Here is a 15,213-nt window from a genome sequence, read left to right as displayed (position 1 = left end):
ATAAATTCTTTAAAAATCAGACAATGTGATTTTCTGGATTTTTTTTCTCATTCTGTCTCTCATAGTTGAAGTGTACCTATGATGAAAATTACAGGCCTTTCTCATCTTTTTAAGTGGGAGAACTTGCACAATTGGTGGCTGACTAAATTTTTGACTTATATTTTTTCCTGTCTTAAAAAATCATTACAGAAGAAGTGAAGAAGCGTTAAATAAGACTCTTAAGGTCTTCTGTAATGGTCACTTAACCTTGTGGTGACGCAGTTTTATTCTTATGAAAAATAGGAATATTCGAATAGCATTTTTAATATTCGAATAGTTATTGCGGATTGAATATTCGAATTTTAGAATATTCGTGCACATCCCTAATATATATAATGCTGATCATACAATAATACATAATGTAAATGTTTTCTGTCAATGTGTAACATCGCCTTTTAAACATTTATTATCAGGATTCAAAATGCACTAAATAGTATGTCAGTGTGCAATACAAAACTATTGACTTAATATGGAACACTATATCTGCAGTTAATGTGCAATAATATACAAACCCGATTCCAAAAAAGTTGGGACACTGTACAAATTGTGAATAAAAAAGGAATGCAATAATTTACGAATCTCATAAACTTATATTTTATTCACAATAGAATATAGATAACATATCAAATGTTGAAAGTGAGACATTTTGAAATGTCATGCCAAATATTGGCTCATTTTGGATTTCATGAGAGCTACACATTCCAAAAAAGTTGGGACAGGTAGCAATAAGAGGCCGGAAAAGTTAAATGTACATATAAGGAACAGCTGGAGGACCAATTTGCAACTTATTAGGTCAATTGGCAACATGATTGGGTATAAAAAGAGCCTCTCAGAGTGGCAGTGTCTCTCAGAAGTCAAGATGGGCAGAGGATCACCAATTCCCCCAATGCTGCGGCGAAAAATAGTGGAGCAATATCAGAAAGGAGTTTCTCAGAGAAAAATTGCAAAGAGTTTGAAGTTATCATCATCTACAGTGCATAATATCATCCAAAGATTCAGAGAATCTGGAACAATCTCTGTGCGTAAGGGTCAAGGCCGGAAAACCATACTGGATGCCCGTGATCTTCGGGCCCTTAGACGGCACTGCATCACATACAGGAATGCTACTGTAATGGAAATCACAACATGGGCTCAGGAATACTTCCAGAAAACATTGTCGGTGAACACAATCCACCGTGCCATTCGCCGTTGCCGGCTAAAACTCTATAGGTCAAAAAAGAAGCCATATCTAAACATGATCCAGAAGCGCAGGCGTTTTCTCTGGGCCAAGGCTCATTTAAAATGGACTGTGGCAAAGTGGAAAACTGTTCTGTGGTCAGACGAATCAAAATTTGAAGTTCTTTTTGGAAAACTGGGACGCCATGTCATCCGGACTAAAGAGGACAAGGACAACCCAAGTTGTTATCAGCGCTCAGTTCAGAAGCCTGCATCTCTGATGGTATGGGGTTGCATGAGTGCGTGTGGCATGGGCAGCTTACACATCTGGAAAGGCACCATCAATGCTGAAAGGTATATCCAAGTTCTAGAACAACATATGCTCCCATCCAGACGTCGTCTCTTTCAGGGAAGACCTTGCATTTTCCAACATGACAATGCCAGACCACATACTGCATCAATTACAACATCACGGCTGCGTAGAAGAAGGATACGGGTACTGAAATGGCCAGCCTGCAGTCCAGATCTTTCACCCATAAAAAACAATTTGGCGCATCATAAAGAGGAAGATGCGACAAAGAAGACCTAAGACAGTTGAGCAACTAGAAGCCTGTATTAGACAAGAATGGGACAACATTCCTATTCCTAAACTTGAGCAACTTGTCTCCTCAGTCCCCAGACGTTTGCAGACTGTTATAAAAAGAAGAGGGGATGCCACACAGTGGTAAACATGGCCTTGTCCCAACTTTTTTGAGATGTGTTGATGCCATGAAATTTAAAATCAACTTGTTTTTCCCTTAAAATGATACATTTTCTCAGTTTAAACATTTGATATGTCATCTATGTTGTATTCTGAATAAAATATTGAAATTTGAAACTTCCACATCATTGCATTCTGTTTTTATTCACAATTTGTACAGTGTCCCAACTTTTTTGGAATCGGGTTTGTACATAAACAAGGTAAATTTAAAATGATTTCTAATTATTTCATTTTAAAACGTAAATTGTAAATGTGGATGTTTTAGCAAACATAAACTTAAATTTGCATTAATTTAATGTAATTTCATTTTTACTGCCACAACCTGCCATTTATAAAAAAATAATTTGTTCAGTGAACACATTATAATCTTTTTGTTAAATCCACCTTTATTATAGCGGACCCTTGCCTAAATATATCCCAGTGTTGTTTCATTGTCAAGTCAACTTTATTTGTAGCGCTTTTTAAAATTTTATTATAAAGCAGCTGTACATGAAACATATTGACTATAAGCCAAACATTAAAGTTATACAAGTTAAAACAACAAAAAAAGTGAACACACACAGAATACAGACACACACACAGGTTCATACACACCCACATGCATAAAACACAACTCCACACGCACAGAGCACAATATACACACGCACTGACACACACAAGCACACACGCACATGCACACACACACACACACGCACACACACACACACACACACACACACACACAGCGTGGTTATCTCAGAGAAGCACACGTTTAAGATATAAGAGAGAAACACAGGTCAAATAGTATACAGACTATAAATTCCTATATGTAATAATAAATAAATAAGCAGAATGTTACATTTTAAAGTTCTATTAATAAATACGAAATCTTTAAATTCTAAAGCTGATGTCAGCAGCCCCCGTGATGTCAGGCAAACAATGCAAAACAGTATGCAAACAGTGGCGAGGAACCCAAAACTCCAATGGAGAAAAAAAACCTCGGGAGAACCCAGGCCCAACCAGGGGAGCCAGTTCCCCTCTGGCAAAAACTGCAGCATCTCTACAAGCTCGACATTTCTTGCACAACTAGGCCAAATAAAAATAAATTGTGTCTCCTTGTTTATATAACAGAAATATTACAATATTGAAATTTTATGTTATTTTTTTAAGTAGGTGTTTAAAAACAATAGTCCAAACATTGGTAGAGAACACAAGAGTAATTGGCCTTTCAGTCAACAACTTAAAATGTTTTCTGTTTACTGTGAAACATGTAATGGGTCATTCTTCAATTGGGGTGGCAAATGAGAGGCAGAAATTGTAAAAATGCTTGCTTGTTTTCTTCTAATAAAATGTATTGCTATGCATTTAAAATTAGTTTAATATGCAATATCCATTAAAATCGAGTCTGTGGTGTTATCAGGGAAGAAAGTAACACCACAGGCAAATTAGCCTAAATCCAGACTTTTCTAAAATGGAGGCTGCCATCATGATGATTTCAAGATCAGGGGTCATTTTGGAAATATTAATAAGATATATAAAATATGCAAAACCTGCAAGTTACCAACAAAACACCACAGACACTAATAAAGTGTGACACATGAAATTGTCAGAAATTTTGCTAACTTTAAGAAAAATAATAAGAAAGAATGTACTCACCATGCACCCCTCAGATCAACCAGCACCTGCAATGACCTTTACACACAGGAACTCTTAGATATTACAAAATATTTATTTTTAAAAACAATTTCATAAAATTGTACATGTTAAATAAAATCTATATTCACAATATAAGCACTTTATTTGTGTTAAAAATTTTATATTGTTGCAATTACATTCCATGATACCTCTCTGAGGTATGGCGGAAACATGCATATTTTGTTACAAATGCAATCTCTCAAACTCAATTAAATATGTATTTGAAAACAAAAAGTAACCATTAATTATCTGTGACTTTGTTGTTGTTTTATTTTGTTAAGGGTTTTGTACAGCACATTGGTCGACGGTAGTTGTGTTTAATCGTGCTTTATAAATAAATTGAAATGAATAGTGCACAATTATCCTACAGAATACAAACATGCAAACATTTGATCATTTATTGGTATTTAAAGTTTATTTTAACTGTTGTAAAGTATAAGGGCACCAATTGCCACCACAAATGAAGAATGACTTCAGCTTTCAAAAGGATTCATAAACAGCATTTCTTGTTTGTTTGGCTATTTGTGGACAACTCAATGACTAGCACGTGGACAACAAAATGTGTTTTAACCCATTATGACCTCTCTCAGCTTCCCCTTGTGCTTACACACAAACACAAGGATTTTTCTTCATGGGGTTGTGAAATTGTGAGTACATTCCTGTAGTCATGTGTTCTGACTGAGCTGAGTCACACGCTGAGAGAGAAAAAGAAAGCACAAAACAAAGTGGAAGGGCAATAAGGGGGCGGGGCTAAAAGCTGGCATCACAGTTTTACATGCACATAAATAGGAAGAAGCACACTGCACAGAGAATGAAAGAGAAAGAGAGGGGTTTGCGAGAAAAGGTAAGTGTTAGAGAAAATAAGAAGAATGTTTGAACAAATAGCTGTGAAAAACATAACAGATTAATATTAAAACAGTGGGAGGGGCTTGACAGAGAGAAGAGCGAAGGTTGTTGCAATAGCCGGGGTGCTTTGGCTGAAGAAATGAAGAGATCGACATGCCACATGAAGATTCTGCCACGACACTTCAGTTCAATATCATGTGTTAGCAATATCATTTGGGAGGGGTTGGGTCTCTAAAGCTCTGCGTTTCTTTTGCCATTGCTGACCGATTGAAAAGGAGTCCACTGTGCAGGTTTGTTGAAATTGCTGTAAAACTAGCTTGATCTCTGGGACACAAGGGTAAAGCATTAACACTTCTCTGAAGCAGTAGGACAATATAACACATGCAAATGTTGATTGATGTTGATGTATATTGTGTGTATTTACAGAAATATCAGTTTGATATCACAATGACCAGAGAGGCCATAGAGACTTTATACAGAGCATTGTGAAACGGCTTAAGAAATACTTACAGTAACTGTTGAGAAACTAACGTCTTCCTCACTGTCTTGTACATGAAACTCTAAAACAAGAAGTTGTCTGAAAGCTTGCTGTTTCCTGTTCTTACGCAGATTGTGCCTTGCTGCAAGTATTGGGCCAAACCTCCTGTCTCCATCTGAAGTCTTCATGTGAGTTGTTATATTTTGTGTCTGTTCTGATCGCAAGATCTGTTTTGAATGAACCTCACATTTGTATTCACGGAATTACTGAATATGTTTACATAACACAATGAATTTGGCATTTCTTGAACTCTATTTTGATCATTTTAGACAGCGTTAGTTAGTCATTCTGGCTTAAAGCATCATTATTGCTCATCCACAGGGTAGTATGGGCATAATAGTAAAAGAATAAAACCATCTGGCAGCTTTTAGTAGAATTATTCTGTTATACGTAAACGATGCTGTGACGATCATGTTCTCACTTAGAATTAGGGGATTTGTACCAACCTTAAAGGGACAGTTCACCCAAAAATGAAAATTCTGCCATGAATTACTAAACCTCGAGTTGTTCCAACCCTGCATACATTTCTTAGTTCGGTTGAACACAAAGGAAGATATTTGGAAGAATGTGAGCATTGACTAGTAGGAATAATTAAAATGGTGGTGCCCCAGAACTGTCTGCTTTCCTAATTTCCTCAAAAGATTTTCTTTTGTGTTTAACAGAACAAAAAACTACACTTTTTTTTCCTACTATGGTAGTCAATGGTGCCTGTCAAGAAATGTCAGTTGCAAACATTCTTCCAAATATCTTTCTCTGTGTTCATCAGAACAAAGAAATGTATCCACAAGTTTCCACTTATAAACTACATCAGCATTCTGTCCACTAAAGTTACTTTATAGAGGAATGGGATGATGAATTTAATACTTGACGGTGGATGTTTAGCAACTTTATTGATTCAGTTGTTGTGACAGTAAACCAATGAGCAATTTTTACATGATGTCGGTTGTGTGCTATTTAAAGGTGTGGTAAATCATATTTGTTTAGTATTTAAAAGCGAACTGCAAGCGTTACACAGGCCGTGTGCACATATCATAAAGCTGCTGTATCGTCAGCTGGCCATTAATCTGATAAACATTCTACTAAAGATCATGTTCAAAAGTTGCCTTTTTACATTTTTAAACACTCTCTCTACGTTTTGTTTATAAAACCTATATACATACTTTTACATCAAGCATATCAGATGAGAAATGTAGTCCACATGATGTGATATATTTCAACATATTTTTGACAACAAGTCGGTAAAATACAGTAAAGAATCCTTTCCTTGTCAATCCAGTTTACTGTCTCGTGATTTTATCGAAGACCACACAGTGTCTTGATGATTACATGAATCTATTTGAACTCCCTTTTAAAACAGCTTTTTCAACTATGAGCACAGTCAGTCTAAGTGATGTTCAATATTTGTAATCTATTTGCTTGATATAAGCGGTCTTTATACAGTCCCTCACAGGAGCAGTCCGTCTTAACTTTAGATCTGTGAGTGTGTTAAGCGCACTTTTTTACGACGTGAAATAAGCTATGCCACCAACAGCAGGTGTTGCTCATCAGTTTCGAAATTATTTTTTAATAGATTCCCACATGAAAGTGGGACAGTATTACAATTCAAAACGTGAATCACAGTCTCATTTTCTGTCCTCAGAATAAGTTATTTGAGGTGCTATAGAGCTCCGGCAGTCACGTGTCCTTTTCTGTTTACACCGCCACCCTGGCAGGCAATGACAGCCGGGAGCGAATATGAAATGAATGGCGCCAGCATGAGTTTCAAGGCAACTGAGTTCACTGCGCACTTTAATTCAAAAGACATGTGCATAGCAAAACTTAATAGATCAAACATAACAGATCCCTATAATGCCCCAGGGTGCTTTTAACGTGTATCAATAAAGAAACGGATACATTTCCTGACCTGCAGGATCCTAATATCTACAACTTTTTATCGTCCTACTCCGGAGACTCTTTAAAAGCCTGAGTGGTAAAATTGATTGAATTTTGTAATGGATATTCAACTTTGGAGTCTGCAGGCTTTAACCTGCTTTGTCGTCATTGTAAGGGTAAGTCATTTGTGTTGTTAGCTAACGTAATCGACCCTAGCTGTCCTTGTTTGTAGGTAGCCAGCATAGCTATATCACTGATCTTGCAGGTTAAACATTCCCAAAAAAACGAAATGACCCTCCATTGAAGCCATGGGTGGTGGTCAGACACGATGGGGTTGTGTTAGGAGCCTACTGCGATTGTACAGCTGGACTAGGAGTGCTGCTCTCATGTGTCTTGTTTAGGATTTGGCAGCATAACGACAGAGAGCGAGAGATAGCGGTGACATGTGTTGGTTAGCACGTTTTCATGCAGTCAACCATTTAATCGTCTATCGGGGATTCGGGATCCTTGGGAATATGAAAAAATGATTTGCCCTTTGCTTTCCCCCAACATGTTAAAATTGTACGATTTGCCAAGTCTATACAGCCTGGTTTTAAATTATTCTTTGACCACTGCCAATACCAATGCTACCGCCGCTCTAGCGCTCTCCTGAATGCCTGCCAAAATGGCAGAATTCAGATTGCGTTAAGTCATCCTCCGGAGCTCTCACCGGACGTTCATTTTTACAGTAGCGCCCTCCTGAAACTTGTGGATAGACCTATAGGTTTGGTACAACTAGAGGATTAGTAATTCAGGACAGCATTTTCATTTTTGGGTGGACTATCCCTTTATTATTACATCAACCTTTTAAAAATGAAAGTCTAATTTTGGCTAAACTAATTATTCATAAATTACAGTAGGAATGTGTTAATAAAGCATTAATTAATACACTGAGTAACTATTATATTACTACATAATGAAATGCATAAATGTACATTGAAATAGTTAAAATAATAATAATTTACTAACACTTTCTAAATGCTCTTATGAACCACTGGAAACTTCTGAATAACTAGTTTGTAAATAATGTATTATTTAATTTAGAAATGATAAACTGAACATTTATAAAGTATGAAAATAACACCACTAAGCACTTTATAAATGAATAAATCAAGAAGTATTTATAGCTGTATTTATAAACTGCTTACTAATGTCTAGTAAGGTAGGGACAATGCTTTATAAAAGATAACCAATATAATTAATATATTTATTTTTTAATTCTTGGGCGAACTATTACTTCAGTCATTTAGTGTCTCTCCACAGCACCGGGATTTTGCACTGGATATACATGATGACTATTTATTTACTAATGTTAAACAGTTAAATACTAACCTAAATCGTTATTATAACTATTTACTAATGCTTAGTGATGCATAGCATGCAGTTATTATAAAATGTTACCAATTTTGCTTGTGCAACCTGTCTGTTTTACAGACGTATATCCCCTCACATCGCCTTGGATAAAGCATCTGCTAAATGAATAAATCAAAATGTAATGTAAATGTCATTAAAGGAGGACCTGATGAGGGCATTCTAACAACTGCATAGCAACAAACACAATTATAGCATCTTAGCAACCACATAGCAACCACCCACATTTTAACTATTTGATCAAAGGCATATTGTGTTTTTATATGCATCTTATTCTCTTAGGGTTTCCTAATATTTTGTGTGTGTGTGTGTGCGTGTTTTCTAGCAGGTTCAGACAACGTCTGTCTCCATGGAGGGGAGGGAGGGGCAGTATAATGGAGAGGAAAGAGGTGATGTCGAATCCCCCACAGGACATTCAGCCACAGCGGATGAAATAAGCGTAGCACCCACATGGACGAACGGTACATCTTTAAACAAACCATCAAATCCACATGAATCAAACACACACAATGTCACTGTTATTAAAGTGCACTGTGATTTTTACTGGTTTGAGGGTTTAGGCATGACATGATATTAATATCCTTGAAATGATGCCGTGATACAAGTGTCTCTCTGCAGTGGGTTATGAAATAGAAGCATGTGATTTCAACATTTCTTCTTCTTAATGAATTTTGATCAGTCGTGTACTGTATGTCCAGTGCAAATTCTCTGTGATGGGAATGGGTCACGCTGGGTTAATAAAGTGATCATTCACCCAAGGATAAAATTTATAATTTCATCATATAGTTCAAAACCCGTAAGACTCTTTTAAATGTAAAACACAAAAGATATTTTGAGAAATGTTATACAATAAAATATTCATATTAATTCATATTAATGCAAATTAAACCTTAAATAAATTGTTATATCAAAACCAGGTGTGTGCATCTGATGAAACCGTCTATACAACGGATCTGATCTTTTACCTCCAGGTCAATGTGTGGCTTTTGTGTCCACGTCCTCTGTGTTCGTTCCAACATTTGACTTGGCAGACTGCAGGACTCTGTTGGAGACAAAGGGCTTCCAGGCTAGCAACATATTTAACCTTATAAACATCACTCACTTTACACATTATTACAATATAAACAATAAACACGATGTATGTAAACATTATTTTTACACATTTCTTCATGAAGATACACTGTTTTTACTTGACAATAAAGTTAAAGGAGTAGTTCATCTTCAAATGACAGTTATCATGATGGATGTTATGTCAAACAAGTATGACTTTATGTCTTCCGTGAGACACAAAATATGTTTCAGGAAGAATGTTCACATCAAGTTTTGAATGCCATTATTAATGTGAGTGAACAATAAGCGAATTTCCATTTGTGCAATTTAACATTGATTCCAGATCCCATTAGAGGATTTTGAGGGTCCACTTCATTCAGCTCTGGACCACCCGTCCGTCAGAAGATATCTGCTTTTCAACTCATCCTGTTTTAATTGTATCATGGCGGCGGTAAGAAAAATCACATTCTGCTCGCAATACTGACCAATTCCAAAATGTTTTATTTTCTTTATTGAACTTTACTTTCTTGAAACTTGGATTCACATGCATTACCAGCATGACAGAATCACCTCAGCACTAAACAGCCAGGAAGGAATTTCCAGAAATCAGGTTCTGCTTGTTTTGTGTCAACCACAGCTTTTGTATCTGGTGGTTTGGTGCGCGCTGTTCTCAACCATTCACATGTACCTCAGAGAAGAAACGACAGACCTCTTAGTGCTCGGTCTGTCTGTCAGTGTGGTCTCTGTAATCCTCACCAGCACCATAATCCTCATCTTCCACTACAACAACAAAGAGGTGGGCTGTCACATGACATCATCGTTTGATGATGTCATTCACAGATCATTCACTCAAACATTCATTTCAGGTCACTTTTTATATTCTGTCTCATTTTATTCCCTTTTATTTGAAGTATCCTGCTATTCCAGGGTACCTTAAAGCCGAAGGCTCATGGGTGTTTGTGTTTTAGATAAACATGAACACAGATGTGCGGTTGGTGGCAGTAAATGAGCGGTTGGTTCGACACAGGCTGCTGTTGGGTGTGGCTGACTGGATGCAGAAATGCAGAGGAAAACTGAAAGTAATTTCTTTGATATTTTAAAAACCTTCATTTTTTTCTGTGAGGTTTATCTGTAATGTAAGTCAGGGTTGTATGCATTAGTTATCGTCTCAATTTAGTTTTCCTCCTTCTCTCTGACTTTGCTAATCAAACTGGACTTTTGTGCTGCTGGGCTTTTGAGACATATATATATATATATATATACATTTTGCGATTGGCCTACAAAAAGAGGAAAAGGTTTACTCAAGAGTTTTGCCATTATGTCCGTTATAGTTTACACGGCTGCATCCTTAAAGGGACAGTTCACCCAAAAAATAAAAGCCATTTATTCATCCTCATGTCGTTCAAAACCTGTATATCACGCTTTTTTCTGTGAAACGCAAGAGATACTGTAACACAAGATATTTTGAGAAATGTCTCAGTGGTTTTGTGTCCATACAATGGAAGTCAATGGCTGCCAATGTTGTTTGGTTACCAACAAACTTCAAAATATTTTCTTTTGTGTTCTGCAGAAGAAAGTCACACAGGTTTGACTGATGATGAAAAAACTGGGTGATTATTCTTAGAAAGAATATTCTTAGTACGAAAGGTAACAGCTTCTGAGAAAACCTTGCATTACATTTTCACACGCAAAATACAGTGGTTTCAATAGATGTTTTTGTTCTTTCAGTTCTTAAGTTAAAGGAACAGTTCACCCAAAATGAGTTGTTATAAATGTCTTTGTTCTGATGAACACAGAGAAAGATATTTGGAAGAATGGTTATATCCAAACAGTTCTTGGCCACCATTGACTACCATAGTATAAAAAATGCTCTCTCTCTCTCTCTCTCTCTCTCTCTCTCTCTCTCTCTCTCTATATATATATATATATATATATACACACAGTATATATACTGTATATATAAGAAGAATTTGGTTCCAAAATGAGATAACTCCGTTTTAAAATATTTTCGAAAAACATGTTTTTTATTGTGCATTCCAATTAATATCAGTCAAACTGCAGTTGGTTTGTTTTGATTTTAAACCATAATAACTAACACAATAAAACACAATAGAAACATGAGAACAATAAAAATATGATTTTTTTATCTCATTTTGGACCCAAACTCTTCAATATACAGTATATGTATATATATTTATATATAGTTCTGTTGAACACAGAAGAAGATAGCAAACAGTTCTGACTACCATTGATGTTTTTCCTACTATGGTAGTCAATGGTGGCCAAGAACTGTTTGGTTCCAATCATCAGAACAAAGACATTTATACAGGTTTGGAACAACTTGAGGTAATGATGACAGAACTTTTATTTTTGGGTGAACTGTTCATTTAAATGTTTAGTACATCAGTTCACTCAGTTTCATTAGAAAACATCCTTGAAGAAGGCAGCTCAATCCTAAAACTTGAAACCCACCCTCCCTTCCTGGATAAATTGTGGGTATATAAGAATAGAGGATTCAGGAGAATAGGCCGGAAATTTGTGACTGATAGGTATATGCTAGCATGACGACTGATAGAACAAGTAAAGAGACAGTCAGATATGCTCTTCGATCAGATAACTGAATATCTGTGTTTCACATCCTCATTTGCAGCTTATCTTATCATGTTCAGAGCAGTGAAACCTGCTTTAAAGCTGTCTCTTCCTCATACTCATTTACTTCAAGTTCTTGATGTGTTTTTCTTCAGCTCTTCTGTGTATACTGGGACCTGTCTCCATGTCTGAGATCTCTGACTGAAGCTCTGGAGGAGATGAGTTTTGTCAGGGATCAAGAACAGGTTTGCTTGACTTTGTTCATTCATTTATTCTAATGGGGTCGTATCCTGGTTCTAGTAGCTAGCTGGTGTTTGAAAACAATCAATACGGATCAAATGCTTTGTACTCTATATACAGTGGTACACCAAATAATGAAATGATATACAGTAAAACAAACGTTACTGCGCATGCATGCTTTTGTGGCCTCAACGTAACTTCCGGTACACATTCGCAAAGAAAAGACTCCCTGTAGATTATTTCTGAAAACAAGCAAAATAAATAATAAGTAAATGACATTAGCTAGCTAGTTCAAAGTATGTCTAGCCAGTATTATTTGGGGTTCCTAGTAGAAGAACCGTTACTTGGTTAAACTTGAATGCGATAAAGTTACCCAACCCATCCAATAAATTGTTTATTTCATAAAGTGAATGTACGATAAAATTCAACAAATTGTTTGTTTAATACAATTATTATACAATGAAATATTAATATCAATCGATTAAAATATAAATTGTTATTAGACACTAGCCAGACCAATAAACAAACACAGACCGGAAGTTAACTTCGGGCCAGGCGTGTGCGTCCGATCTATAGCACAGAATTAAAAGAATTTTTTGACGAATTGACAAAATTCTGCCAAATGTCTTGAGTGCTTATTAATTTTTTGAGCTTAATAGCCCCAATCCCCATTCACCTTTATTACATAGGGGAAACACAGAAAATTGTTCAATGAAGTATTTCTCTAAATAAAATTTAGACTGTAGTTTAATCTTACTCTGTTTTAAACTTCATAAAGTAGAAGGAAATGATTGCAACAGAATGACACCATGACAAAGTTCCCATTTTACCCTGCAGAACAGACTCAAGAAAAGAATGTCCCACCTAGTTCTGGTGACCGAAGTCAAGACGCTGGAACCTGAAGGTGGATTACAGGACGAGGAGGTCCCCGAGGAAGAGCGCCCCCTGCTTGTGGACAGAAGCGAACAAAGCGCATCGAAAACACAAAGAGATGACTCTAAACTTACAAAAAACGTCAGTTTGATGCCTGACACCACCCTTTCACATCAGGTAAAAATCAACATTTATACTTATTGGTCATTGTCCTGGCAGTCTGTATGTAAAATAATAATTTGACATAATTTGCTCAATCTTAAAGTTCATCTTTCGTTGTTCTTCCATTGATTTAAACTTGATGTGATAGTAAACCTTATTTTATTATCGCATATTATATGTAACTGAATACACACTAGTAAGAGAATAATAATGAAGCATAATTAAGTATTTTAATTTTTAAAAACACACAATTTAAAACTTTTAAGTATGTTTAATCGAAACATATGTAACTGTATTTCAGGTGATTGCTCACCAGCTCCTGATGTCCTACAGTGCACTTTATGTCCGACTGCTTGTATCAAACAAGCTCCCGACATCTTCACAGCTGCCTTTGGGTGCGGGGAAAAATCATTCCGCTTCCTCTCTGTGTCTTTGTGAGTATGTAGCGTTAAAAGTCCTGCAGTAGATGGATCTGATTCTGTGGGACGCTGTCAGCTGTAATATAATTACACACTGTTCTTGCTGCTTTTGAATTTCTTATGATTTGTTTAATAAATATATATTTTTGTGTCTTGACTTTTATGTGATACTGTACGTCCTAATCGGTTGTGAAGCAAAGAGCAAATCTCTTAAAATTAATGTAGGATCACACATCTGCGTAACAGGTAAACTCTGAGTGACATTGTTGCATCATAAATGATTGATAATCTAATGACTTCCAGTAGCGATTAATCGTGCGATTCTTATGCTCAGTTACTCAATGAATTACGGGTAAATGCCGCCACATCCAAAAGCCATAAGTACCTACCTATCGGCCATTAAACCAGTACGTTCTATATAGTATGAGTGGTTGTAGTATGAATACATTTCGGACATACTCATATGTTTTATGGTCACGTGACCCGTATGCTCTTTGACCTATGACGTTTTAACAACAACCTACACGTGAGCGTTGATAAAAACTTAATTTAGTCACGATAAATTCATTTAATGACACTTACATTAAAAACGGACGTCCGCCTTAAAGTTTTCCGCTATAGATATTTGATTTACTTTTGAAATTTGACCGTTGCTCAGCTCCCGTGGCATCATGGGATAGAAAAGTGTCCATCCGATCCACACTCACGAATCTCGGCGGACGTAGTAATCCATCCGGGTATTTCTCGCCTACTGTTTTTTGCATACTGAGGTTTCGGACATACTATTCATGAGTCATACTCATTTTCGCCTACTATATAGTATGGAAGTAGGCGATTTCGGATGCAGCACGTGTTTCTCAATTCCAAGAACGCAAAGAACGGACTTGTGTTCTCGTGGAGACCGGTCTTGCGAGGCAGCCTCGCAGTGACTTCTGGGACTTCAAGTGGGTTCCGTACGCGCGCAAGGCTGCATTCGATGCATCCTTGATATCAAGAACACATCCGGTTACTTCCATGCGTTCTCTGTTCTTGAGTATTGGAACCAGACTTTGGCGGTTATTGATGATGTAGAGCGAGAACACGAGGACACGATGTCATGATACCCTCGGGAGAGAACCCAATTGCAGGCTGCAGGGAATTAAGGGGTTAACAAATAAGATTTATTAATAAAACACAAAACAGGAACACAGACTGACTACACTAAACTAACAGAGACTATACAACACTTGGTAAAACTACAACAGAAATAATACTAAACTAGACTTACTTGACTTGACAGAATAATCACAAACAGGAACACGAGAGTGGGTAACAGTAAATGGCAGCGAACACAGCACAAGGCACAGGGGTATATCCACACTCAAGCACGAGAATGAAACACACACACACACACACAGGTGCGGGACATGAATTAATTAACAAGCAATAACGAGACGAAAGGGCGGGAACAGAGACGAGACCTGGAGAGAGAGAGTATGGCAGTCCAAAAGATCCAAGACTGTCTCTCTCCACATGAAACAAGGGATCCTGCCAAGATTCTGCCACAAGACCAAGAAATACCTGACATGATGAGGCAGAATCATGAC

The 15,213-nt window shown here is 36.8% G+C and overlaps 1 protein-coding gene across 5 annotated transcripts; it reads left to right on the top strand.

Annotated features, from left to right (window-relative positions):
- Positions 1 to 4,393: 4,393 nt before the first annotated feature.
- LOC130567495 (transmembrane protein 268) lies at positions 4,394 to 13,784 on the top strand. Of its 5 annotated transcripts, XM_057355624.1 has the most exons (11): positions 4,457 to 4,472; positions 4,548 to 4,764; positions 5,084 to 5,140; positions 8,620 to 8,755; positions 9,266 to 9,360; positions 9,688 to 9,795; positions 9,982 to 10,140; positions 10,313 to 10,423; positions 12,089 to 12,178; positions 13,011 to 13,223; positions 13,510 to 13,784. In XM_057355624.1, exons 4-11 carry the CDS (start codon positions 8,644 to 8,646, stop codon positions 13,672 to 13,674), a joined length of 1,053 nt encoding a protein of 350 aa, XP_057211607.1. In that variant the 5' UTR covers positions 4,457 to 4,472; positions 4,548 to 4,764; positions 5,084 to 5,140; positions 8,620 to 8,643; the 3' UTR covers positions 13,675 to 13,784. The 5 variants fall into 5 exon arrangements, with proteins under 5 accessions (XP_057211609.1, XP_057211604.1, XP_057211607.1 ...); XM_057355626.1 differs by lacking the exon at positions 4,548 to 4,764 and having other exon boundaries at positions 4,394 to 4,472; positions 8,623 to 8,755; XM_057355621.1 differs by lacking the exon at positions 4,548 to 4,764 and having other exon boundaries at positions 4,395 to 4,472.
- Positions 13,785 to 15,213: the final 1,429 nt, after the last annotated feature.

This window comes from Triplophysa rosa, linkage group LG16 (genome assembly GCF_024868665.1).
Source record: "Triplophysa rosa linkage group LG16, Trosa_1v2, whole genome shotgun sequence".
NCBI lineage: Eukaryota > Metazoa > Chordata > Actinopteri > Cypriniformes > Nemacheilidae > Triplophysa > Triplophysa rosa.
Note: the sequence above shows the minus strand (reverse complement) of the source record. Positions and strands in the feature narration are given on the sequence as shown.